This window comes from Gracilinanus agilis, chromosome 4, assembly GCF_016433145.1.
Source record: "Gracilinanus agilis isolate LMUSP501 chromosome 4, AgileGrace, whole genome shotgun sequence".
Classification (NCBI taxonomy): Eukaryota; Metazoa; Chordata; class Mammalia; order Didelphimorphia; family Didelphidae; genus Gracilinanus; species Gracilinanus agilis.
Window position 1 is genome coordinate 493,162,721 of NC_058133.1, and position 24,771 is coordinate 493,187,491.

Sequence of the window (24,771 nt, forward strand, 5' to 3'; positions counted from 1 at the left end):
GTGAATGGTCTCTGATTGGATATTAGATTTAAAAGGAAAATTAACGGGTCTTTCTCTAGCTGGGCTGTGGGTCAGGAAGACCCCGGGTCAAGGGTGACCTCTTCTGGTGGTGATACTTAGGGGAGAAGACTAGCTGCCAAGAAGGCGGTGATGTGCATTGGTAGAGGGGATTTCTTCATCTGGGAGTTCCTTATGCCCATGAAATCCCGGGTTTGGTCTCTAGCCTTCCTCGGCCGGGCTCTGCTTGGGGAAACCGTCCTTTTAAGTCAAAGCACGCTATTCTCTGAGCACCAGTGGCCCAAAATAATAATTTTATACTTATTAGAGAAATGAAACTTCTATGGCGTGAGAGGGAGGAAAGAAACGTTTATATAACAACTACTAGATGCCTGGCAATGTGCCAAGTGCTTTTACAATTATGATCTCATTTGATAATATTCACAACACTGCTGGGAAGTAGGTGCTATTGTTATCCCCATTTGACAGGAGAGAATTGAGGCAAACGGATTTAAGTGACTTGCCCAGGGTCACACAGCTAGTCAGTATCTTAGGCCTGATTTGAACTCAGATTTTCCTGATCCCAGACTGAGTTCTCTATTCACTGCAGCCCCAGGAGGGGTGGTGATTTTTGTATTCAGAAAGCAAAGATAATATTCCCTTCCTCCCCTCCCCCTCCCCTCAAAGGGTGTAACAGTGTGTGGATCACTAGAAATTGAGTGTAATGATTTTTTTTCTTCCTGGCAACAGGTACAAGAGCTTAGTTACCGGGACCCGGGCGAGAGGAGTCATTGCTGTCCTCTGGATTCTCGCTTTTGGCATCGGCCTGACTCCTCTCATGGGATGGAATGGTAGGGCCAATGCCACCCTCGACTGCGCGGATGGAGCCAAGAACCTGAGCTGCTGCCCCGTGAAGTGCCTCTTTGAGAACGTGGTCACCATGACCTACATGGTCTACTTCAACTTCTTTGGCTGCGTCCTGCCCCCGCTGCTCATCATGCTCGCCATCTACGTCAAGATCTTCCTGGTGGCCTGCCAGCAGCTGCGCCGCATGGAGCTCATGGACCACTCGAGGACCACGCTGCAGCGGGAGATCCACGCGGCCAAGTCCCTGGCCATGATCGTGGGCATCTTCGCCCTGTGCTGGCTGCCCCTGCATGCCACGAACTGCATCACGCTCTTCGATCAGCACTTTGCCTTGAACAAGCCCAAGGAGTTAATGCACATCGTCATCCTCTTGTCGCACGCCAACTCCGTCGTGAACCCCATCATCTACGCCTACCGGATAAGGGACTTCCGCTACACCTTCCGCAGGATCATCTCAAGGTACGTCCTCTGTCAGAGAGACGAGCTCCCCAAGAGCGGCAACGGACAGTCGGGGACGGTGCAGACGCTCGATGCCAATGTATGACCCCTGCCGCCGCCCAGAGGCCTCCAGCCGCCGGGGCTGGATCTGGCTGCCCGTACGGAGCGCCTCTCGGGTGCCGGCCTGACAAAGGGAAACATGCCGCTGGGGGGTCCAGATCCCGCGGCGAGTCGTGTGTGGACTAGACGACTGGAGGAAGGCGGAGGAGCCCTGGGCCGAGGACGCGTCGGCCGCACCGTATTTCTAATAGGAAGGAATTTCAGCCGCCGTTACTGTGAACGCCCCCTCTCGGCAATGATGTTTTACTGACTTGGAGGCGATGGGGAAACCCAACGCCTCACTCTCCTGACCCTGGAGGTGGCCACAAGAACACTACGTAGAGGCATGGGAGGAAAGGGGGGTCCGGGGGAGGGGAGGCCTGTTCTAGATCACCATTTAGTGACGTTGGGCTTCTCATACTAGAGATAGCGGCTCTTCTCCCCTCTCTTGGAGGGAACTGCTCACAAGGGGACCCTAGAATGATAGAGGAAAAGGCAACCGGCCCCCCACCTTTGCCAGATTTTCTTTCTCTCTTTTCTGGAGGTGACGCGAGTGGGGAGGTCACCCTCTGGGTTTTGAAAGGGAGGAGGGGGCTGAAATGGCTGCCTGTGGTCCTCCTCATGCCAGCCGACTTAAGCATACCAAAAAATGGGGCAAAGAAATGGGTGAGCTCAAACTGTGAGATTTTAACCTCATTTTCTGTGTATGTGTAAAGAATAGAGTATTAGCTCAAAGCTGACAATAATTTAAGTGAATGAAAAATAAAAATAAAGCCGTTTTTTGTTTTTGTTGTTGTTAAGAAACTTAATATGGCAAAACACGTCCCAAACTATCTAGCCTTCTCCCTTTCCTGGAGAGAGAAGACATGGGAGGGAGTCTGAAATGGTGGGGTGGTGACTCACTTTCCTCCACCTTGATCAACCTCAGGACTAAGTTGGAAATGACCTAATCAAACTGGAAAAATAGATGCTGCCGGTGACTTTCACACCATTTCAGGAGGGGCCACTGGCTGGATTTCCCACCCCGGCCTTTGCTCGAGCCAACCTCGGCACCCACAACGGCTGTTTCCCCACCCAATCTCTCTCTGTGGAAATCCTTGCTTCTTTCAGAGTCCAGCTGAGATGCCCCTTTTAGTGTGATCAGGGTTCTCCCTTCCTAAAGGAGACTTCGTCCTCCTCAGATTTCTCAGTCCCTTCCTTACCCGTCCCTCATCCCACTGTGCCCTCAAGGAATTCTGATCTTGGTGGGAGTAGTGGGGAGAACCATGAAAGGGATCAAACCAGTGATTACAAAGGTGTTGGGAATCAATGTGGCCGCATCCTGCCAGTGTGACCCTGGGCATGTAGTTTCACGCCTGAATGCCCCACTCACGTCGACAAGACTACATGTTGCAGATGGGTTCCTCCACATCAATCAAGGGGGTTTCCTCACTGGGCATTCCCTACGCCACTGAAATCACAGGTTTGATCCCGTCCATGGTTCTCCCCACTTTAAGCCTCATTTTGGACCCAGGCGACCATGGAAAGGCCAGCTTTCTATCCATCACCACTTTTCAAGTTCAACATGCAAATAGGAAGCCGATCCCACTCAGGGCTTCCTGATCCCAGTCACAGGCAGGTTCTCAGCTCTTTGGGAACCAGAGCTGTCTGTGTGCTCCTGCCTTGGTATTCCTGGCTCCTGGCATCCAGGAGACACCCAGTAAAGGTCTGCTGAATGAAAGCCCGACTCTTCTAGCCATGCCACCAGGTCCCTCGGCATCAGCCATGTTCCCACTGAATTTACCTTTCCCAGGGACGGCCTCCTCCACTGACATCAGCTAAAAGGGGTCAACTCTACTGACTTACCCAAGTTAATCTCACTTGGTCAAGCGAATGGTCCAGTGCGAGAGAGTGTAAGGACTCTCATCCCCATTTTTCAGACAAGAAAATGCAGACCTGAAAAGCCTGGCAGCTGACCATCACAGAGCTAATGGGCAGTGAGGCTGTCATGTGCAGGCTGTCTCCAAGGCGTTCGCTCCTTCTACTGCCCAGCTGCCTTCAAACACTGGCAAAGGCCTCTTCCCCATCCCTTTGGGGAACGAAGCCCCGCTTTCTTGACTTGTTCAGTTGTGTCTCGCTTCATGACCCCATTTGTGGTTTTCTCCACAAAGTCGTGGAATGGAGTGCTTTGACATTTCCTTCTCCAATTTATTTTACAGAGAAGGAAACTGAGGCAAATTGGGTTAAGTGACTTGCCCAGGGTCACACTGTAAGGGTTGGAGGCCACACTTGAACTCAGACCTTCCTGACTTCAAGCTCTAACCCCTGCACCACCTAGCTGCCCCCAACTGGAACACGAATACAATGCCTACTAATAGTATTTTTATCCCCATTAAAAAAAGATCAGCAACTATGATCCATTTTGCTGAAGAATTCAGCCATCTCACTGGCCTCCTGGCTGTAGAAAGCCCTTTGTGAGAGGCCTCATCCATAACCCCAGGCACGTGCTCTACGGTCTGTAAGCCAAAGGCGCCATTTTCCTTCCAAGTTAAATGAGAAAGTGGCCCCCAGAGCGGTGCTTGGCATATAATAAGCGTTTAATAAATGCTTTCAAGCCTTCTTCATTCCAGCAGCTCTGCTTCAAGGGAAGGGAAGTGGGAAATACTCCCTCACTGGGCAAAGTTCCATCTCCAAAGATACACAGAGGTGGTGGCGGGGATGCCCTCGAGGCTGGTTTATCCTTCTTGGTCCTCCTGTGCCAACAAGATGCCAGCCAGCTGCTTGTTAGAAACGCTCAGGTCCTGGCACACCCCCATGGCCAGGCTAAGGTAGGTGGCCAAGAGATGCTTGCACTGGAAGACACAAGACACGAGTCAGTTAGAAACCCACTTGGGAAGAGGCTGCCCATCAGCTGCTGCTAGAGCCACAAGAAGCAGCATCAGAACCTGCCTGACCCAGAGAGGCTGTGGACCCAGGACAGTCTATTGCCCTGCTGGGGTGCCTCTGGCCACTCTGAGGCAGCAGTTCTCAAGGGCAGTCTAGGGACCCGGGGGGTCCTTTCAGGGGCTCCTTGAGATCAAATTGTCCTAAGATGTTCTGGTAGAGAAATGCTGACGGCTGGCACCCACACCCTCGAGAGCTCTTTAGAGGTGGGGGCCTCAGTCGTTTTTAAGAGAAGCTGGCGCACTGCTCTGAGACCTGAAGGTGCAGGAGTGTGACGAGCCCCACCCATGGAAGGGCTTTCCTCCCTGGGAGCTTGGCTCCAACGTCCTGGCCTGGACCAAGAAAGAAGCTGGGGATGGGTGGAGAAGAGCCGGCACGACAAGGCCTTTCTACAAAGCCCGCTCAAGAGAGGAGAAATCAGAGCACCTGCACTTGCCCCAGATGCTGGGTGAGCAGAAGGCCTCAGCACAGAAAAGCCCTTCAAGTGCTGTGTGGCAGTGGCGCCGGGGGAGGGGACGCCCACGGCTGCCCACGACATCGGCCTCCTATTAGCCCAGAGCAGGCGAGCCAGTACCTGGAGACTGAGGGGGCCCTTCATCAGTCACAGAGCTCCGGCCTGACAAGTTCAGAGAACAAGAGCTTCCTGCATCCAGCTGGCTCTTCCTACCAGTGAAAGGCCCAGGGTGGGAGGGCTCCCTCCTCAGTTAGAGGCAATGGAATGCTGGCACGGAGAAGACGGACTTCTCATTTTGTGTATGAGGAAACTGAGGCCCAGGCAGAAGGCTTTTCTTATGTGACCACCAGGTGGTGTGGCCAGGAAGACGTTCCCTTCTTCTTGGCAGGCTAGTGAAGCCTGGGGGCCCCTTTCATAAGAATGTTCTGAAATAACTGAAGGAAATGCTAAATTTCAGTTAGAGCAATTGGTGAAAATAATGATCAATTTTTTCTCCCATCCAAGTTCATGGAACCTCTAATATCTAATCACAGATTCCAGGATAAGAACCCCCTCATCTCCACTCTTAGTCTAGGGCTCTTTCCACTAAACTTTTTTTTTCTCCTGAAAAATCTGGGAGAAACCAGAGAGAAAAAACTCAATAGCCCAAAGCAGATCATCTCACTTCTGCCCAACCCATCACAACAACCTCTCTCTCTTTCTTAAACCCTTACCTTCTGACTTGTATTGGCTCCAAGGCAGAAGAGTGGTCAGGGCTAGGCAACAGGGTCAAGTGACTTGCCCAGGGTCACACAGCTGGGAAATGTCCAAGGTCAGATTTGAACCCAGGACCTCCCATCTCTAGGCCTGACTCTCAATCCACTGAGCCACCTAGCTGCCCCCAACCTCTCTTAAAAAAAAAAAAAAATAAAATCCACCTGAGAAGACTGCAGGAAACAAAGTCCTCCATCCCCCAGTGTGAGCCCATCAGAGTCCCTCCTGGTGATGAAAGGGGCTTTTATCATTTTTGACAAAGGGAAAGGGAAGCACGTGGAGTCTCCAGGGCCCCAGAACAGGCTTGGTACGGGCAAGAGTCACAACAGAAGGCAGGAGAGGCAGCTGTAGGGCAAAGGACCAACGTGGCCACAGCCACTCGCCCACAACATTCCCTCTTATCCAGCCAACCAAAGTCTAAAGAAAAATCAGATTCTACACTGAAGCCTAATCCAGATTCCTGCCTGATTCCAGCCTCCCTGAGTCACTGTCCTCCACGCCAGTAGCCCCAGGGCAGTGATGCCTGCGGCCACTTCAGGAAACCAAGCTGGCCATACCAGCGGAAGTTAGTTCACTTTCATCCTGGGATTTCCTCAGCCCTTGGATTCCAGGAGGGAAATTTCCCTCGAGTCCCTGGGCTCCCCCAAACCGGTCCTGCTCTGCGAGGCTCCGGCTTTCAAAGAGAACAGAGATGGGGAACCAGAAAGCAGGTCAATGTCTGTGAAGGCCCACTGGAACCCACGAACAAGACGAAAGGAACAACAAATGGGAAAGATCCAGAGGAGGAAGACAAAGCTCGTCTGAGAGGAGGCAGAGCCAAGAAAAGGCCCCAAACCCCACACCATCCTCACAATGACCAAGCTCAGCCTGGAGAGATGAGGCAAAGGCAGGGAGAGGGGCAGATGCCGGCCTTTGCTAGCAGCCTGGTCCTCTTCTTCACTTTCTCCTTTTTAATTCTTTGAGGGCAGGGGTGGGAGGAGGGGTCATTCCAAAGGGAAGGTGAAGACAATGAGGGCAGGCGGTGTTAGAGAGCCCTTGGATGATTAGCTCACTTGATCCTCACAAGAACCGGGGAAGTGGGTGCTGTCATGATCTCTGTCTTAGAGAGGAAGCAAACAGAGGTTAAAGGACTTGCCCACGGTCACACAGCAAATAATCCTCTGAAGCTGGATTTGAACTCAGTTCTTCCTGCCTCCACAGCCTGACAATTTATTCACTGCATCAGCAGCTATTTCAAGGTGATAAAAAACAACTATATCAATGTTTGGTTTGTTTTCTAAATAGAATTTAAAAAAAAAACAATCAAATAGCTGTACAAAGGGGACAAATTGAGTGGCTGAGGAACCTTGTGGCAGCTAGCTGTGCCAAGGGTGCCAGACCCTCAAACCCTGATACTGCCCAAGAGGATGACAGATTCCAGTAGGAAGGGATGGGAAGGGCGGTGTAGATGCTGCTGGGTGGCTTCTTTCCAAGGCTAGGTCTAGAAAACAAAACGGCCTCTCCGATCCTTTAGGGCAGGGGCTCTCAGCCTGGTGCCAAGGAAAGATTTCAAGGGGTCCGAGATCTGGGATGGCAAAAGCATTCTGATGCCTGTATTTTGTTCTGTGCATTTAATGAGAGGATTCTGAGAAGGGGGCCAGAGGGGTCTAGGGCACAAGAAAGGTGGAGACTCCCTTGCTGAGGGCAAGGGAACAAGCACACATTTCTTCTTTCTGTAGGAAGCCTTGGCTCCCTCTGTGGCCTATGATGTAGGAGATGTGCTCCTGGGCCACCCTGGGCCAAGGCAGAGTGCCAGGCAGGCTGTGGTGTCTCGAGGAGAGGAAGGGCATCATGGGGCAGTGGACAGTCTTGGCTGGAGAATCCTAAGACTTGAGTTCAAATCCCTTTTCCCTTACAGACTGTGTGATGCTGGTCCAGACACTGATCGTTCCCGGGTCTCAGCTCCCTCTTCCATAAAGGCTCCTTCTCCCCCTGATCTCTGATCCTGTGAACCAGGGCTAGACCCAGGAGGCCTCCTGACTAGTTGGGAGGCTGAGCGGAAGTGTGGCTGGCATCCAGTCAGATGCTCCCAGGCCTGGGACCTCCTAAGGGCCAAGTCTGAGTGCTTTCTGAGCGGGACAGGCACACGAATGCTCTCTGGAAGAGCGCAGGGACACGGACACTTCTGAAAAGGCCGTCCCCTCGAGGACAAACCCAAGAGCTGTGATTCCCAAAGTGGGCGCCACCGCCCCCTGGTGGGTGCTGCAGCGATCCAGGGGAGTGATGATGGCCACAGGGGCATTTATCTTTCCTATTAATTGCTATTAAAATTTTAAAAAAAATTAATTTCCAGGGAGCTAAGTAATATTTTTTCTGGAAAGGGGGCGGCAGGCCAAAAAAGTTTGGCAACCAGTGCCGAAGAGGAACGACTAAGAGAAGCGGAGGCGGCCACCAGTGGCTGCGCTGCCCAGCAACATTTGGCCACATCGGAAGGGCTCCCTGGAAAGGCTGCTCACCCCCCACCCTTACCAGCAGGCTGTCGCTCTTCCGAAGCACAGAGAAGGTGAAGGCCGGGCACGAGCAGTAATGGCAGGAGGCAAAGCACGTGTACACCTTCCCGGAGCTCCCAAGCACCTGGAGAACAAAGGCCAGGGAGGGCTCAGACTGGGCACGGACAGGGGCTCCCCTCGCCTTGCCTAAATTCATTCGCTGACTCACGATTTGCAAGGAGTATTGCACCAGGAGGGAGAGCTTTGGGGACATCCCCAAAAGGGGAAATTCTGCTTCCTGTGTCACCGTCCAGCCTTCGCTGCAATGGTCCTGACTCATATCAGCAAAGGCGCAGCCTTGGTGCTCCGGAACCCATCCCCAAAAAGCATTCATGGCCCAGAGAGGGGGAAAGGCTTCAGGGCAGGGGCTGTGGTGTGCCCCGAAGAGGGAGGATCAGGCAGGCAATGAGGGGCCTCAATGGACAGAGCAGGAGATCCTGGATTCAAATCTGGCTGGGATCCTGGGCAAGTCACTTCACCTCAGCTGCCTAGCCCTTGCTGCTCTTCAGCCTCAGACCAGATGTTTCGTATGAACTCTAAGGCAGAAGTGAAGGGTTTCAGAAAAATAGGAGGGAGCAGAGGCCAGGGATGCGCTCCTCCCTGCCTGTGAATGGGCCTTTCCTTCAAGGTTCATCCGCCGAGGCCCTCAGGAACCACCAGGCTGGGGCCCAAAGGAGCACTCGTGGTGAGGGGAAAACGGGAGGAATCGGGCCTGGGACTTCACACGCCAACACAGACACATACCAGAGCTCGTCTCTCCTATCTCTGCCCCTAAAACGGCAGAGCAGGCCTGAGGCAGGATGGACGGTCTCAGGTGAAGGGATCAGATGGTCCTCGGGACCAAAAAACATGTGGAGGCCACTTAATAAGTGGGGCGGATGCTACCAAGAGATGGATTTTGGTTTGCCGTCAGGAAAAATGTCTAATCATTAAAACTGCCTAAAGGTAGGGAGAGCAGCTTGAGGAGGACATGAGGTTTGGGAGGCTCACTCGTGCGTCCAAGGTGAGATCTGAGCCTAGACCTGCCAACTCTACCATCAGTGGCTGTCTCCAAGCAGAGGCTGAGGACCATGTTTCAGGGATGAGGCTGAGGACCCTCTTGGTTGGATGCATAGGGATCCCTCATGCCCCAAGCTGGACCGCCAAAAGCCACCCCAAGCGGGCAGTCATCTGAAATGCCCCCTGGAGTGAGTCTTGGGTACTTCAGGATGACAACTTAAGGCAGAAGAAGCCTGGTCTCTACTCAAGCCACACTCTTGGTCTTCCCTGCCAAAGTCTGTCTATACGGGGCCAGCATACCATTCCTATTCCTGATGGGGTCTTGGCTTTGCTTGTGGGATTCTCATGGTTAGGAAAGGGTCCATTTGAATCTAAGCTGTCCCCTGCTGCTACAGAGATCTAGTCATGGCCTGGGGAGCATCCTGGAGCCTCCCGTAGCACCTGGAACCTCTCTGTGACCCAATGCTTCTGGCCCTGCATCCTCAGGCCTCTGCTCTGCCCTTTCTCCTGGGCAATCTCATACAGACCAACAGCTTCATCTCCCACCTCCAGGCCTCCAACCCCACCTTCTCCAACATGTTCCAAACCAAGGTTATCGCCTTGCCCCCAAGCTGGCCTCCTTTGGCTTCATTCTTACTAGCAGTGAGCCACTGTACACCTCATCTCCCATGTTCATAACCCAGGCTTCATTAAATTGATTCATTCTATTGATTCTGCGCAGCTAGGTGACATGGAGTCAGAAAGACTCATCTTCCCAAGTTCAAATCCAGCCTCAGACACTTAGCTGTGTGACCCTAGGCAAGTCACTTAACCCTGTATGCCTCAGTTTCCTCGTCTATAAAATGAGCTGGAGACAGATAAAGTTCTAGTACCTTTGCCAAGAAAACCTCAAATGGGGTCATGTAATCAGACATGACTACATCACGACAACTCAAGAATCTGATTCTACCCCCTCAGGATCCCCCATCTAGCTGCCACTACTTGAACACAGACCCTCATCACCATCTGACTTAACAATTACATAGGGTCATACATCTAGAGCTGGTAGAGACCTTAGCTATCATCTAGTCTAGGACCCCCATTTTACAGATGAGAAAACTGAGGCAGACAGGTAGAGACCTGCCCACGGTTCCAGTATTGGGGTGGTAGCCCTGCATCCCCTCTACATCCCCCTGCCTTTCCCCAGCTGCCTTCTCCTCCTGGCCCCCTCATCCCCAGATCTGGTCCATCCTATCTAAGCTCAGCCTTTAGAGTTCTCTCTTGTCCACCTGGCAGCTGAAGCCAAGAGAAACCTGGTGAGATCTTCATCCAAAGGAGTCCTAAGTAGCAGCCTGGAATATTGGCTGGAAGTGGGTGACCTTGAGCAAGTCACCTTTCTGGGTTTTAGCTTCTGCCTCTACAAAACAGAAGCCTAGACGAGACAAGAGGGAGGGTCCTTTCTGCCCTTGCCACTGTATGATTGGGGGAGATGTGGTTTCCTGTCTCTATTCTGGTAGCCTAAAACAAAGTTATTTTTTAGTAATTGATGTAGATTTGAAATTTGATGATCTATCTGCCTGGGTGGCCTAAATTTTAATTTTCTCCTTAGAATTCTGGGGATTCCTGCTCTTTGCATAGTGTTGCTTGTTCTTGACGGTTCTGGGAACCATCCCAGAAGTTTTCTTGTAATAATATTGATCATATTCTTTCTTTTTCATTGCGTTTAGGGATACAGCCATTTCGGAGTTCTGCCCTCCAAATTTTTCACTTAATTGCATTGTTTCTAAGAAGGCTTCCAGTTTTCAATTGGTTTCCAAACTTCTCTTCCTACTTCTTTTTCTCATGTACAGATTTGGTAATGTGGCATAGCAGACAGAAGCCAAGCTCACCTCTGACCCAGTCTGATTGTGTGACCCCAGGAATGTCACCCTCAGAACTCTAGACAACTCTCTAATATGGAGGTTCTTCAGCTTCTTTGTGTCAAAGAACTCTTAATAGAACTATGTACCCCTTTTTAGAAAACAACCACCTTTTTAAGTAACTGAAGGAAATGCTTATCTTCAGTTAGAGGATAACAAAAAATTAAAATGTCATTTCTTTTCTCATCCAACTTCATGGATTCTTCGAAATCTGCCCATGGATCCTTTGGCAGTCCATGGACACCAGGCTAAGGACGCCTGCTCTATGGCAGAGAAGGTACTAACCTGCCTTCATGGAGGGAGTATCCTCACTCGAGAATTCCTTATACCAGAGATCCAAGATCCAGGCTCGCCATCTCTTTTCTGTGTGGACCACACTATCCGCTGTTCTTTACCTTCACTTCATTTAATCCTCTTTTTTGAGTTTTTTAGGGGAAGTTTTCGTGTATTCTACATCATTGCCCATTTTTCTGAGACATAATCTAATACTTTATCACAGCATGAAGGCTGCTGGTCACAGAGGGGTTTGGGCCAAACTGTAAAGCCTTTGTGTTTGGGCTTGGTCATGCCTGCCACCCAGGACTAGCCTTGCCAAGAGTGGAGGAACAGATGGTGGACAGTGGGTGGAAACTTTTGATAATAGCAGTTCTTTAAGAATCTCACTTAATTCTGGCCTCAGACCCTTCCTAGCTTTGTATCCCTGGACAAGTCACTTAACTCCACTGCCTAGCTCTTACCATTCTTCTGCCTTGGAACCAAAACATAGTATTGATTCTAAGACAGAAGGTTTAAAAAAAAAAAAGAAAAAGAAAAAAAAGAATCTCACTTATGGCAGTGAGGGGGATACAACTTACACAAGTGGAAGAAATGTCCACATTGCAAAACTATAGATCACTGAAGTATTAAAGTACAAATGTTATTCTTTTTTCATTCCACTTTAATATTTTTAGGTATGTTCAGATTTTAAAAAATTTAATTCCTCCTGCCTCCCTGCCCCCAATTAACTTGAAACTTTCTTGAATTCCTGGAAGGTATCTATTTGGTTATCTCTTGGGGTTTCCTATATTCTGCCCACCAGTACACATCTCCTGGTGGTTTTCCATTTGTTTCTCTTAGTTTGTGAGTTTAATAAATGGTATCAGAGCTTTTCTTGAGGTGAAAAATTCTAGAAAATGATCAGCATTTCTGTTGCTGTTCTGAGGTCTGTGAGGAGCATGAATTCCTGGTGATCTCTTCTCTTTCCAGAAGTCATCTCTGTTGTCTCTTTTCTCTTCCCAGTATCTTACATTAAGCCCTTATCACTCCTCTAGAATATGGCAAGAAGCTCCTAGATGGTCTCCCTGTTTCTCCTCTCTCACCCTAACCAATCTATCAGAGATAACCTTCCTTTACTGCCAAGGGAATCCTCTCATTGGCTAGAGCTTATTGTCCCCAAACCTCCCATGACGCTCCCCTACTTACTAAACAAAGTCCAAAGTCCTTGGCTAAGGAGGCTCAGCAGACAGGGTGCTGGATTTGGAATCTGGAAGACCTGAGCTAGTTTCCCGCCTAAGATGCTGACTGCCGTGTTACCCATGGCAAGTCCCCTCTTCTTCCCAAGTCTCGGTTCCCTCATCTGTAAGCAGAAGGACACTGGCCTCCCAGGTTTCTGAAGCCCTGTCCTGCTCCAGACCCAGGACCCTGGCCTGCCATTCCAGGGCCTCTCCAATCTGATTTCAATCCATTCTGGAGCCTCCCTCTGCTCTCACTGGATGTTTCCAGGCATCAACACAGCTTACTCTTTCCCACCTCTGCCTTTGTTTGGCTCACGATGTCTGCTAACCCTGAAGTGTTCTACCTTACCCTTTTTTTTTAAACCCTTACCTTCTGCCCTAGAATCAATACTGTGTATTAGTTCTAAGGCAGAAGAGTGGTAAGGGTAGGCAATGGGGGTCAAGTGACTTGCCCAGGGTCACACAGCTGGGGAGTGTCTGAGGTCATATTTGAACCCAGGACCTCCTGTCTCCAGGCCTGACTTCTCAATCCACTGAGCCACCCAGCTGGCCCCTCTCCCTAACATCTCCTTCAAGACCCAGCTAAAATATGCAGCCAACAGGAAAGATGTTAGATTCAGAGTCAGAGGATTCTGGGTGAACCCTGGTTGTTCTTTATGACTGAGGTGACTTTGAACCTTACTTTTTTTTTTTAAACTTTTACCTTCCATCTTAGAATCAATATGTAATGGCGGTTAAGTGACTTGCCCAGGATCACAGGGCTAGAAGTGTCTGAGGCTAGATTGGAACTCAGGGCCTCTCATCTCTAGGCATGAATCTCCATCCACGGAGCCACCCAGCTGTGCCCCCTTGAACACCACTCTTAAATCTCTCTGGGATTTCCTCATATGTCAAATGAGGGGGCCAGACCCCTAAAGACTGGAACTCAATGATTTTCCATGAAACCTTTTCGAACTCACTCGTTTGGACATTTCCAAATCTCTCACGCCTCTGAGTTTACATCACTTCTCTCTCTGCGCCCCACAATAGCCTCGATAGCCTGCCTGGCATCATAGCTCTGTGTGGTACGTCCCCTTACCGCCACCCCCTGCAATGGCAGAACTTGTTTAGCTAGCCGGGCACCTCGGGACCACCCAATTTAGCCCCTGCCCCGGCAGACATCGAGTGGAACAAGCATTGGTGACTCGGAGTCCCGACCCCAAAATGAAGCGGCAGAGGGAAGAGCTGAGAAAGACTGCCAAGACAGAGAGAGAACTGGGGAGTGTGCCGCCCACTGCAGCGGGGCAAGGGCTCTCCAGCCCCCCGGCTCCAGGACCCGCGAGGCATTTCACGCCACCACTGGGCCTCTGGGCTTGGTCTCCACGTGGGCAGGGCCTGGGGCAGGATGGGTGGGCAGCAAGTACACGGGATGGAACAATTCTCCCGAGCATCAAGTGTGGGTGTGGCAGGACACGCTGCCGCTGCCTGGGTCTTGGCACCAATCAGCTGGCTGGCACCTTCCCTGGCACCAAAAGGCTGAGTCTTTGATGAAAGCCATTCGGTTGTCTGAGTCAAGGAGCATTATGGGAGGTGGGAAGCACTGAATGTTTATTTTTGTTCTTCTCCCACGGTAAGTTCAAGCAAATAATGAAACTTATACTGGATGGAAAGGGACCTCCTCTTCCCAAAACATATCTGAGTCCTCTCAGTGGGAGATTTTTTTTGTGCGAAGGTTTAGGTGATTTGGGTAATAAGTTGTGCTTTGTTTTTAGATAGGGTATATTAGGCAAAAGGTGCCTGTGAGTATGTGACTACCCAAGATTTTTTGTTGTCAACCAGCTCTTGAGAGTGTGACTTAACTGAAAGGCGGGAAAGGAGGAAATCATCTATTCAGAAGGCACGAGGATGCTCTAAGATGCAGCGGATACAGGGTTGGACTTGGAATCAGGAAGACCTGAGTTCCAATCTTGCCTCAGATACTTGTTAGCTTTGTGACTATAGGCAAGTCACTTAAATATTCCTGGAGCTCAGTTTCCTTCTCTGTAAAATGAGGATGTTGGAAAAGATGTTCTCTGAGGCCCCTTCCAGCTCCAAGCCTATGGTCTTATAAATCAAACCAAACCAAGAGGACGGGCACCTAGTTCCCAAACAGACTTCAACATTTTTAAACACAGAACTGGTGGGTGAAAAAGTGGAACATGCTGAAGCCTGCAGAGCACGGCCCCAGCACAAAACTTTGGTCCCCATGATTTGGAACAGACCAATTAGACAGGTGCTTCATGGGAAGAAAGCCAGCTTTGGAACTGGCACCAAGGAAGACCAATGGGATGTCTTAGAAAGACCACCAGCACATCTTTTCCATCTCCTCCCTGATTTGAAGACCCTTGACACTAGCCAAGTACAATGAAATGGGACCATTAAGAACAATCCCAAGGGCGTGAAGTTTCCACAGTCCCATTTAATTCAGAGTCTGGGCTGATTGCCACACTCCAAGGAAGTTAGCATTTTTATGATAAATAAGGCAACCCAATATAACACAGGATGTGAATAATGAAAACTAAACAAATGAAAATAACCACTGGGAAAAGGAAAAAGTCAGCTATGATGGAAAACGTCTCAAGCAAAGTCATTAGGATCTTAACTAATAATGGGGTCACCAGAGAGCCGAGCATCATCGTAGATGAAAACCCAGTATGAATGGCACAGTTGTGGGCAGCCCACTGAAAATGAGGAGCTGGCTGGAAGCCAGCTTGCCCTAGGTCAAGTGCTACGCTGGGATTAAAAAGCAAAACAAAGTTGACACATGAGGACGTGGGAAGAGTTGTCAGCTCTCTGCACCTCTCTTCTCTTCTTCAGAAAAGCAGGGGCCTCTTCACTACAGAAAAAAGTACGCAAAGCCCAGCTGAGAAAGAAGGAAATGATCTCTAGGACAAGAATGATGACATCTACAAGGTTCTGAGCTTCTGTGGCCAAGGGCAGGGCAGTGACCAGTGGGCTATTTCCTCTTCCCGAGGGCAGTGGCCAATGGGCTGTCTATTTCCCAGGACAGAATGATCCTGCTGAGATGCCCCTTGACTTCTGAGAGGTAAATTCCAAGTCACATTCTTTTTTTTTTTTTTTTTTTTTTAACTCTTACCTTCCATCTTAGAAGCAATACTGTGTATTGGTTCCAAGGCAGAAGAGTAGTAAGAGCTAGGCAATGGGGATTAAGTGACTTGCCCAGGGTCACACAGTTGAGAAGTGTCTGAGGCCACATCTGAACCTAGGACCTCCCAACTCTAGGCCTGGCTCTCAATCCATTGAGCCACCTGGCTGCCCCTCCAAGTGACATTCTTAATGACAAAGCAGTGACACCAATGGGGCAAGGAGAATCTACCCACTTATTCTACAACTTCCAATAGCAATGTGACTTGACATGAGTCCTTGGGAAGAGATACCCAATATGGCAGTGATTCCCAAAGTGGGCACCACCGCCCCCTGGTGGGTGCTGTAGTGATCCAAGTGAGGCAGTGATGGCCACAAGTGCATTTATCTTTCCTATTAATTGCTATTAAATTTTTTTAAAAAATTAATTTCCAGGGGGCTAAGTAATATTTTTTTCTGGAAAGGGGGCAGTAGGCTAAAAAAGTTTGGGAACCACTGTGATATGGTGTCCCTCTCTTCTCAAAAACTCCAGTGATTCCCTATTAACTCGAGGTTCAAATGCCAAGGCCTTTGTCAGGCATTTAAAACTTTTTTCAGCCTCTGGGCCCTTCCTGCCTTTTCAAAGATCTTTCTCTCTGCCCGCCCCTCAACCCTGTGCTCAGCTCACAGGCCTGTGATCCACACCCCCATTACTCTATGTCTTTGAGCAGACTGGCTAACCCCCTATAATGTCTGCAATGCTCTGTCCCCCTCATCTTGGCTCCTTCAAATCCCTGGCTTCTGTTTGCTGAGTTCTTTCTCAGCCCCCTAGTTTCTAGTGCCAAGCACAAGGGCTCTGGGAGGGCATGGCCTGTTTCGGCTTTTCTTTGTTGCCCTAGCATTTCATACAGTGCCTGATACACGGCAGGTACCTGATTCATGCCCATTGATCAGAAGAAGTAACAATGCTAAAGATCTTGGGAAAGAATCATGCCTCTATCCCCAATCACCAAAAAGTCACAATTGGCCAAAAAGAAGGAATTATTTTCTTTCTCCCCATGCTGTTTGCATTTCTTGTCTTCTATGGGGTGAAGGATGCATAATTTCTGACACTGAGCTTGATGAGGCCCAAGATTAAATGCCCATTTACTCTCAGTCCCAGGCTCATCCCACTGGCTAATTTTGAGGCTGCAAATGGATTCTATTTCAATTACTAACAGTCAAATGTTTCCAGGCAGGTCAAATGCTTTCCTAACATACAGGAAGTAATTTGACTATAGCATTCTTCCATAGTGAGTCCAATAAATACACAATTTAAATGTAATGGGAATTTCCCAGCATGGAAATCTTTCCAAAAAACTCTACCTGATAGACAATTCTCCCGCTAGGAGAGGAGATCCGGGTGACAGAGTGTCGATCGACAAGATCCAAGGCCTGGACAGCAGAAGCGCCAAATAGAAACTTCAACCTAGGAAACAGAAAGACTTCAGATCAGACCAACCCTCTTCCATTGCCACTGGCATCCTCCAGTGAATACAATTAAGAATAACTGAATGTGCAAAGACTAGGTGAAAGAATGATGCCAGCCTTCTTTACAACAGGGGCACCTACCATGGTCAAGCACTGATGCTTTGGAGGTTATTACTATAGCATCCCTGAATGTTTTAGAAATGGGCTCAAGCACTAATGCATTGTTGGTGGAGTTGTGAACTAATCCAGCCATTCTGGATTATATACCCAAAGGGCTATAAAACTGTGCATACCCTTTGATCTGGTAATACCACTCCTGGGTCTGTATCTCAAAGAGATAATACAATTGGGGAAAGGACCTACTTATACAAAAATATTTAAAGCTGCTCTTTTTTTTGTGGCAAAGAATTTGAAATTACAAAATGTCTGAAAAAATTGTGGTACGTGTTGGTGATGGAATAATATTGTGCTATAAGAAATGAAAAGTAGGATGTTTTCAGAGAAAGCTGGAAAGATATGCAGGAACTGATGAAGAGCAAAATAAGCAGAACTAAGAGAACATTGTTCACAGTAACAGCAATATTGGATGGTGATTATCTGTGAAAACTTGGTTACTCTCAGCACTGCAATGATCTGGGGCAATCCTGAAAGACTTATGCTGGACAATCCACCTCCAGAGAAAGAGCTGTTGGAGTCGTCTTTCACATCAATGTATTTGTGGTTTTATTTTGGGGTTTTGCTTATGTGTATTTGCCCTTACAACAATGACTAATACGGATGTGTGTTTTGCATGACAATAAAAAATATTTTTTTTTAAATGGGCTCAAAGTCGACAAAAGGGAGCCCATCAGGAACTTCCAATGGGACTACTCTGGATCCTTGATGATGTTCTGTCTCCTTTGCTGAGTTAGTCTCACTATATCAGGCCTCTCTAAAGCTGTCCATTTTATTAAATGTTTCCTTTAAAAAAAATGCTTACCTATCATCTTAGAATCAATACTCTGTATTAGTTCTAAGGCAGAAGAACAGGAAGGGCTAGGCAATGGAGGTCAAGTGATTTACCCGAGTCACAAAGCTAGGAAGTGTCTGAGGCCAGACTTGAGCCCAGGACCTCCTATCTCTAGCCCTGGCACTCTATTCACTGAGCTAGCTAGCTGCCCTCTAAAAAGTTGCCATGATCCAAGAGGCTGTGATTACCTAAAGGCAACTGATGAATATCCTTTTCCCTGTGACAGCAGTTTCATGAACCGTCCTGTGTCTCCAATATGGAGAAATCTCAGCAGATGCAAAGGGCGAGATAGCTAAAGCATGAAGTTTCATCCTGGGACTTCAGTGGTCCCCAGTGTGTCCTTTGATAGGCAGGGGGCAGAGCTGTTCCAGTCAGATCAAACTTGGCAGCCTCTCTGGGGTGAAGAGTGTGTATGTTTTGAGGAGAGGAGAAAAGGGCCACGTTGGCAATGTCTGAAATCCTGAGATGAAACTTCGGCATAAGCCGGTAATCATTGGTCAGCACACTCACCTATAATATTTCCCTCCTCATTAAAGACCCGTTACAAATACCATCCAAGGGGACCCTAGCTAAGTCTCCACCTCAATTCTAGGTCAATTAAAAATGGGGAATTACTTTATAGGCCCAAACTTTGCCAAAGTCTGGAGAGGGGAGATTCTCTTTCTGGTTTAGACAAGACCTAATCCAGAAAGAATATTAAAAAAAAATAAGACATCCCTCTTGCTTCCTGCCAAGACTCCCCAGTGGGACATGAATCCAAGCAAGTAAACCGAAGCTGGGATTCCCAGGACTTGCCATCAGCCTTGGGAAGCTTCACAAATCTTAGACTTTTAAAGAAACTGAAGGCCCAGCTTCCGTGAAGCCAAAGAGGACACACCAGGCACCCACTGAAAACAGAAAGAATAGGAGACCAAGCCAGAAAATAATATTCCTCTTTGAGTTGTGATTAATGTCACACTAAATGTGGTTGGCTGACCTCCAGCCAATTTTCAGCTGCAACAAGACTGGGGGACTCCTGAAGCCAAAATGGTTAGGAAGTTTGAGTCATACTGCAAGCTAAGAGACTTTTCTATTTCTGAAAGAATGTTCCTAATTTAGAATATATTGAATAAGACAAAGCCTTTAAGACTGAGGCCTACGGAGGGCAGGGGCCTTTCATTCGGTGTCCAGCCTTCAACCTGGCTGGATCCACCTTCCTGATTTCATTCCAAATTGATACACTCAAACATAGATATTCATATTATATGTGTGTAAATATGTAATATATATATATATATGGAGAAAGAAGAACAGACTCATTTTGGGGGGTGGGGTGGGAAATACTCTTCTGCCTTCCAGGTTGAATCCTTCCTTTCTATGATAGGAAAGATCCTATCAATGAATCAACCTGCATTTTTCAAACATCTCCTATGTCACACACAACAAAGATTTATTAAGCACCAATTATGTGTAAGGCATGATGCTGGGCACAGAGGGAGCTAAAATTGCTCTCCAGAGTTATCCCTGATCTCTTAAGTGCCCAGCTCAATGGCCTTCGTTCCATCCACCCCCACAGGCCCAAGGAGGAGTTGAGAGAAAAGATCATTCCCATCTGCGGGGGAAGGTGGGCACAGGGGAACCAGGGAAAGCTTCCAGAAGGAAGCAGCAGCATTTGAGGTGGCCTTTTAAGTTTGGATCAGATTTCACCAGGCAGAGAAGAAAGGGAATTCCAGGTAGAGGGAATAGTGTGTGCAAAGGTAAGGAAGATAGATTTTACTGATTCATTTGAGGAGGGCTGGGTTGGGAGAGGGCAGAGGGTAGCCCAGTTTGAATGGAGCATATGGAGGTGAATCATCAGGTTGAAAGAAAGGTGACAAAACTGAATTGGGAAGGGCTCTGAGTGCCAGGAAAAGGGTTGTTTAAACTTTTGTCAACAAGCACTAGGGAACCACTAAACATTTGAGCCAATGAAGGGCAAGATCAGATCTAGGAAAGGCATCTCACTCCAACACTACTGACAGTCAAAGTTCCCCCACACACCCCCAGACTCAGAAGAGCAGATACTCACGCCAACAGGAGTTCATCAGGAACTGCAAAACAAAACAGAGGAAGAAAAATCAGCCTCTTTACTAAATGCTGATTGAAATATAGACATAAAAGGCCTTTCAAGGCTACAACCAGCTGGCCTCCAAAATCTTTCAGGCTCCTATCTCCTAACCAATACTATTGGAACTCTATAAAAACAAATGGACTTGGGCAAGCTAGATGGCTCAGTGGATTGAGAGCCAGGCCTACAGAAAGGAAGTCCTGGGTTCAAAACTGGCCTCAGACACTTCCTAGCTGTGTGATACTGGGCAAGTCACTTAACCCTGTTTGCCTAGCCCTTATCCCTCTTCTGTCTTGGAACCAATACATAGTATTGACTATGATGGAAGGTGAGGGCTAAAAAAAAAATAAATAAAAGGATCTGACAGCCAGAGAGAATAAAATTCTGATAAAGGACATTTCTATAACCAATTCTCATTTAACTCTTCCATAAAATGATTTTACTCTGATGACAAGAAAGAACTTAAGAATGTTCCAAGTAAAAGAGATTATAAAAATTAATCTTCAAATTCAGAAAAATTATCCCTCAGCCACTAAGAGTACAAGTGAGTATAATTAACTTGTCTCTCCCAACCCAAAGAACTCAAACCTGGTCCCTGCTATCTCACTGATGAGTAAGGGGAGCCAAGAAGGCTGCTGGGGGAATGCATAGGTCACCTAGAATGCTGATACAGTGGTTGCATTCCTAAACCTTTTCTTAAAACTCATTTAGAATTGATATTGTGTATGGGGTTCTAAGGCAGAAGAGGACTAAGGGCAGGCAATAGGGGTTAAGTGACTTCCTCAGGGTCACACAGCTAGGAAGTGTCTGAGGCCATATTTGAACCCAGGACCATCCTGTCTCTGGGCCTGGCTCTCAATCCACTGAGTCACCCAGCTTCCCCTCCTATACTTTTGTCAGTAAGGAATAAAGAGCCAAGAGTGGGTTTTCATCCTAGAAAACAAAAAATCCACCTGGAGGAAACAACAGTGGTTTCTCTTGCTGGGTGAGCTCCAGAAAAGTTGGCTCCTTTTCCTTTTGGAATCAGTCCACATGTGAGCAGCTGACATGAGATGGTCTTTGAAGCCCATTCACTCACAGCTCGGTTCTGATTAAAAACCAAACAAAGGCCCTTGATTTGTTCTTGCACATTCCCTTGAAAATGGTGACGTCTCTTCAAATAATACTACTGCAACAGGAAACATTTTTAAATAAGACATCTGGAAGAGCTAAGATGTTCTGCTATCCCTTTGCAGAAGAAGGAGTTAGGGGGATGGATTACTGCATTGGGCACAGCTGAAGGATTGGCTGGTTTTGCTGAAATGCTCTTTCTGGGTTTCCTTTTAAATCTTTGTTAGAGGATGGCTCACAAGTAGGGGGTGGGGAAGAGACATCTGGAAGTGAAGGGATGGAAAAATGAAAGCTACTGATAAAAATAAGATTAATTAAGAAAACTCGAGGCAGGCAAATGATTTCTATATAGAATCCAGGTATATCTGCTCTCTATACACAAACAAAGGCACACACACATATTAAAAATAATGACAACACTGCATACTACTTGTTTGACCTCAGGTAAATCATTTCAACTTGTTGAGCTTCAGTTTCTTTGTCAATAAAATGGGGAGATTGGACTAGACAACCTCCAGCGTCCCTTCCAGATCCTATGAAGTATCTTCAGCTGAATGGAGCTTGGGAACTTCCCCCTACCCACACCTTCTCTCTGCTCCCTCACTTCCAGTCTGGCCATCCTGTCAGACCAGAGCTCAGCACAATAGAAAGCTGGGCCCAGACTAAACAATTCTCTTTCACCTTGGCCATTTTAGCACTTTTGCCAGTCAATTATCTCCCACTCCCCCCATCCCCTGCTTCCTCCTCTTGCTCTGGGAAACTGTAATCAAGTCAACCTTACCACTGGCTCTGGAAAAGGGAATGAGAATCAACTGCTCTGGGGTTCTCCTGTGACTTCCAAGGCCAACGTACCCATTTCTGGTCCCCATTTTAAAAAAACCCTTACCTCCCATCTTAGAATATTGGTTTGAAGGCAGAAGAGTGATAAGGGCTAGGCAATGAGGACTAAGATTTTCCCATGATCACACAGCTAAAAAGTATCTAAGGCCAAATTTGAACCCAGGACCTCCCAATCTTTAGGCTTGGTTCTCAATCCTCTGAGCCACCTAGCTACACCCCCTACTCTTCTAAATGAGCTGTCTCCCTTTGTTCTATTATAATCTCCTTGAGTGCAGGGAACACTGAATTTCTGTATTTGTATCTTTAGAATTCGGCACACAGGCAGGCACATAGGAATGAATGAATGAATGAATGAATGAATGAATGAATGAATGAATGAAAAAACTTTTATTAAATACCTACTATTTGCCAAGTCCTGTGCTTAGAGCTAGGGATACAAACAGAAGATAGGCCTTGCTCTCAAGATGTCTACACTCTCTTTGGGGAAGACAACAAAAACAAGTTTAGTTTTCAGATGGAAAGACCTGAAGTACTAAGCATGTGGCAGCTGGCAGGAGGCTCCAGCTAGCCTATGGAATGGCAAAGCCCAAAGGTAGTTGGGTTACATCAGTAGATGCTGGCCCAGTAGAATGGTAAATGGTAAGGCCTCGGGTCCTCATGTTACTGGAAGGAAGGGAGGTGGTGACTCTGCTGTCTCATCCAAGATACCTGAAAAGTCGTCAAGAAGCCATATGCCCAAGAGAGGGGCAAGAGAAAGGCCTGAAAAGGGCTTTTCACATATTCACTATGATTCTGACTATGGGATTTTATGGACTGGAAATCATAATTATAAGGACACATGGGCCCTTTCCCCTCAACAATCCTGGAGTACAAGTGGCATTATCCCCATTTCACAGGAAAGGAAACCAAGGTTCAGAGTGCTTTAGGGATTTCCCCAGTCACTGGGCTGGGAAATGCTAGAGGTGGAATCTGAACCAAGGCCCCGGTCCTCTTTTGGCCATCCCCTAGAAGACAAGACCGATGGACCCACAAGCGGCAGCTTAAAAACATCTGCAGGATGAAACCAAGGCTCTTGTTAGGCAGGAGCATCCTCTGCTGGTTACTGAGGGGAAAAGAAAAGCCAGACGATTCCCGCACTGTCCAGAGGCAAGTTCCTGCGGCTGGTGATGGGGTTTTAGAGAACACAACAGCCCCAAACCCGCCAGTCACCCCTTCTTCTGTAAGCTGAAACAATGCCAAACCTTGCTCTGGCGCTCAGTGCCAGCTCTGCTCCGTGCGGCCAAGTGAGCCCCCTTTCCCCTCGCCGCCTTCCGTAATGCCACCTTGGGGGGCCGGAAGAACAGCCCTTCCTAAGGGCCTCAGGCTCGGCCATCGCGGCCTGCCCAAGTGCTTCATCCTGAGGCCCAGAGGGGCAGAGCCCCGCCCCCTACCCCAAGCCTTCCGGAAGGGTGAAGGACTGGGACTTGATGGTGCTCTCTGTATCTCCATCTCCAGAACCTTCTACAACTCCCAGCCCCCTTCGAACCAACCTCCTACCTTTGGCCAGGTCCCTGCAGGAGGCGATCTCGCTCAGAAGCTCCTCCACGACCACAGGCAGCGTGGCCCTCATCTCACCATAGGTACCGAGACAGGGGCCGCCAGGCAACCATTCGCAAACATTTCCAGGGAAAGGATCTCTAAGCGCGGGTCACCACCAAGAAGCCTGGGGGGATTCTGGCAAGACGAACTGGGGACGAAAACTAGGGCAGTCACGAACTCCAAGGCTGAGGAAGGGCCTAGAACAACCCGAGTAAGGGGTCTTGGGTTCCAATCCCAAGCCTTGCCTAGTGGGGGCTCGGTTTCCTCCTATATCCCACGTGGAGGTTAGATGATGGAATCTCGGGGGCCCTGAGTTGGGGGGAAGCTCGCACCCACGCGAGAGGCATTGAAGACTGAGATGGAATCCCGGGGCCAAGTCTTGTGTCGGTCCCATGGGCTTCTCAAGTCAGTGGGAGTTCGGGATCCCGCTCTCTATGAACTCGAAAAGGACCAGTTCCTTAGCAGAGACCGGGAGTGGGCGGGGTGATCTCGCTACGCATCCTGGGAGTTGTATGTAGTTCCAGCCCGAATCCCGGGTTCCTTCGCTCTTTCACTTCACTCTTTCTAGGAGTCGGAACACTGAGGCCTGCCTAGAGACGGAAGATTTGGGACCACTCGGCCTCCGTCCCCGGAAGTTGGGGGCGAAGCCACCTCCACGAGAGAGGGCGGGATCCCATGGCACGTGGTAGAGCCTGAGGGCGGAGCCTGGGAAGGAGAGGGCGGAGCCTGGGCCAGGCCAGCCTGGCTGACGGCAGCGTCGGCAGTGTCAGATTCACTGCCGGGCCGAGTGACAGTCCTCCCGCTGCCGTCCTCTAGGGCAGCCCCGGCTCCTCCGGGCGAGGCAGAAGAGGCCAGAAGGCGGTCGCGGGGGTCGTCCGCTCCTTCCGGACTTGCCCGCAATGTGGGGCCCGTTAAGTCGCAGCCTCGGTCGGGGCCTCCTGGCGGCCGCGGGCCGACGGCGTCGGGGCTACGCGCGGCTCCTGCTGGCAGGGCCCCGCGGTGGCGGGGGTGGAGGCCGGCGGGGCGCCGAGGTGGCCGCCAACAAGCCACCTCGCGTAGGGCAGGGCCGTTCGGGACGCGGACTGTGCGTGGTGGCGCTGGCGGGTGAGCCGGACCGCGGGGGCGGGG

At 49.0% G+C, this 24,771-nt stretch overlaps 2 protein-coding genes across 2 annotated transcripts; one reads left to right on the plus strand and one right to left on the minus strand.

The window, feature by feature from the left end:
* The first annotated feature begins 703 nt into the window (after nt 1-703).
* Nucleotides 704-2,189, plus strand: ADORA2B (adenosine A2b receptor). Its single transcript, XM_044676364.1, has one exon. It carries the CDS (start codon nt 722-724, stop codon nt 1,406-1,408), a length of 687 nt encoding a protein of 228 aa, XP_044532299.1. The 5' UTR covers nt 704-721; the 3' UTR covers nt 1,409-2,189.
* Nucleotides 2,190-4,007: 1,818 nt separating this feature from the next.
* ZSWIM7 (zinc finger SWIM-type containing 7) lies at nt 4,008-24,143 on the minus strand. The gene is made up of 5 exons (XM_044676366.1): nt 23,602-24,143; nt 20,077-20,098; nt 16,916-17,018; nt 8,039-8,143; nt 4,008-4,232 (listed from the first exon to the last, which is right to left on the minus strand). The coding sequence occupies exons 1-5, from the start codon at nt 23,672-23,674 to the stop codon at nt 4,116-4,118; spliced, it is 420 nt and encodes a 139-aa protein (XP_044532301.1). The 5' UTR covers nt 23,675-24,143; the 3' UTR covers nt 4,008-4,115.
* Between the last annotated feature and the right edge of the window lie 628 nt (nt 24,144-24,771).

Coding starts and splice junctions, on each gene's coding strand:
- ADORA2B (XM_044676364.1), top strand. CDS start 722: ATGATTTTTTTTCTTCCTGGCAACAGGTACAAGAGCTTAGTTACCGGG.
- ZSWIM7 (XM_044676366.1), bottom strand. CDS start 23,674: ATGAGGGCCACGCTGCCTGTGGTCGTGGAGGAGCTTCTGAGCGAGATC. Junction 17,019..20,076: donor CCTGATGAACTCCTGTTGGC/GTGAGTATCTGC, acceptor TCTGTTTCCTAG/GTTGAAGTTTCTATTTGGCG. Junction 8,144..16,915: donor GCGGGAGAATTGTCTATCAG/GTAGAGTTTTTT, acceptor TTTGTTCTCCAG/GTGCTTGGGAGCTCCGGGAA.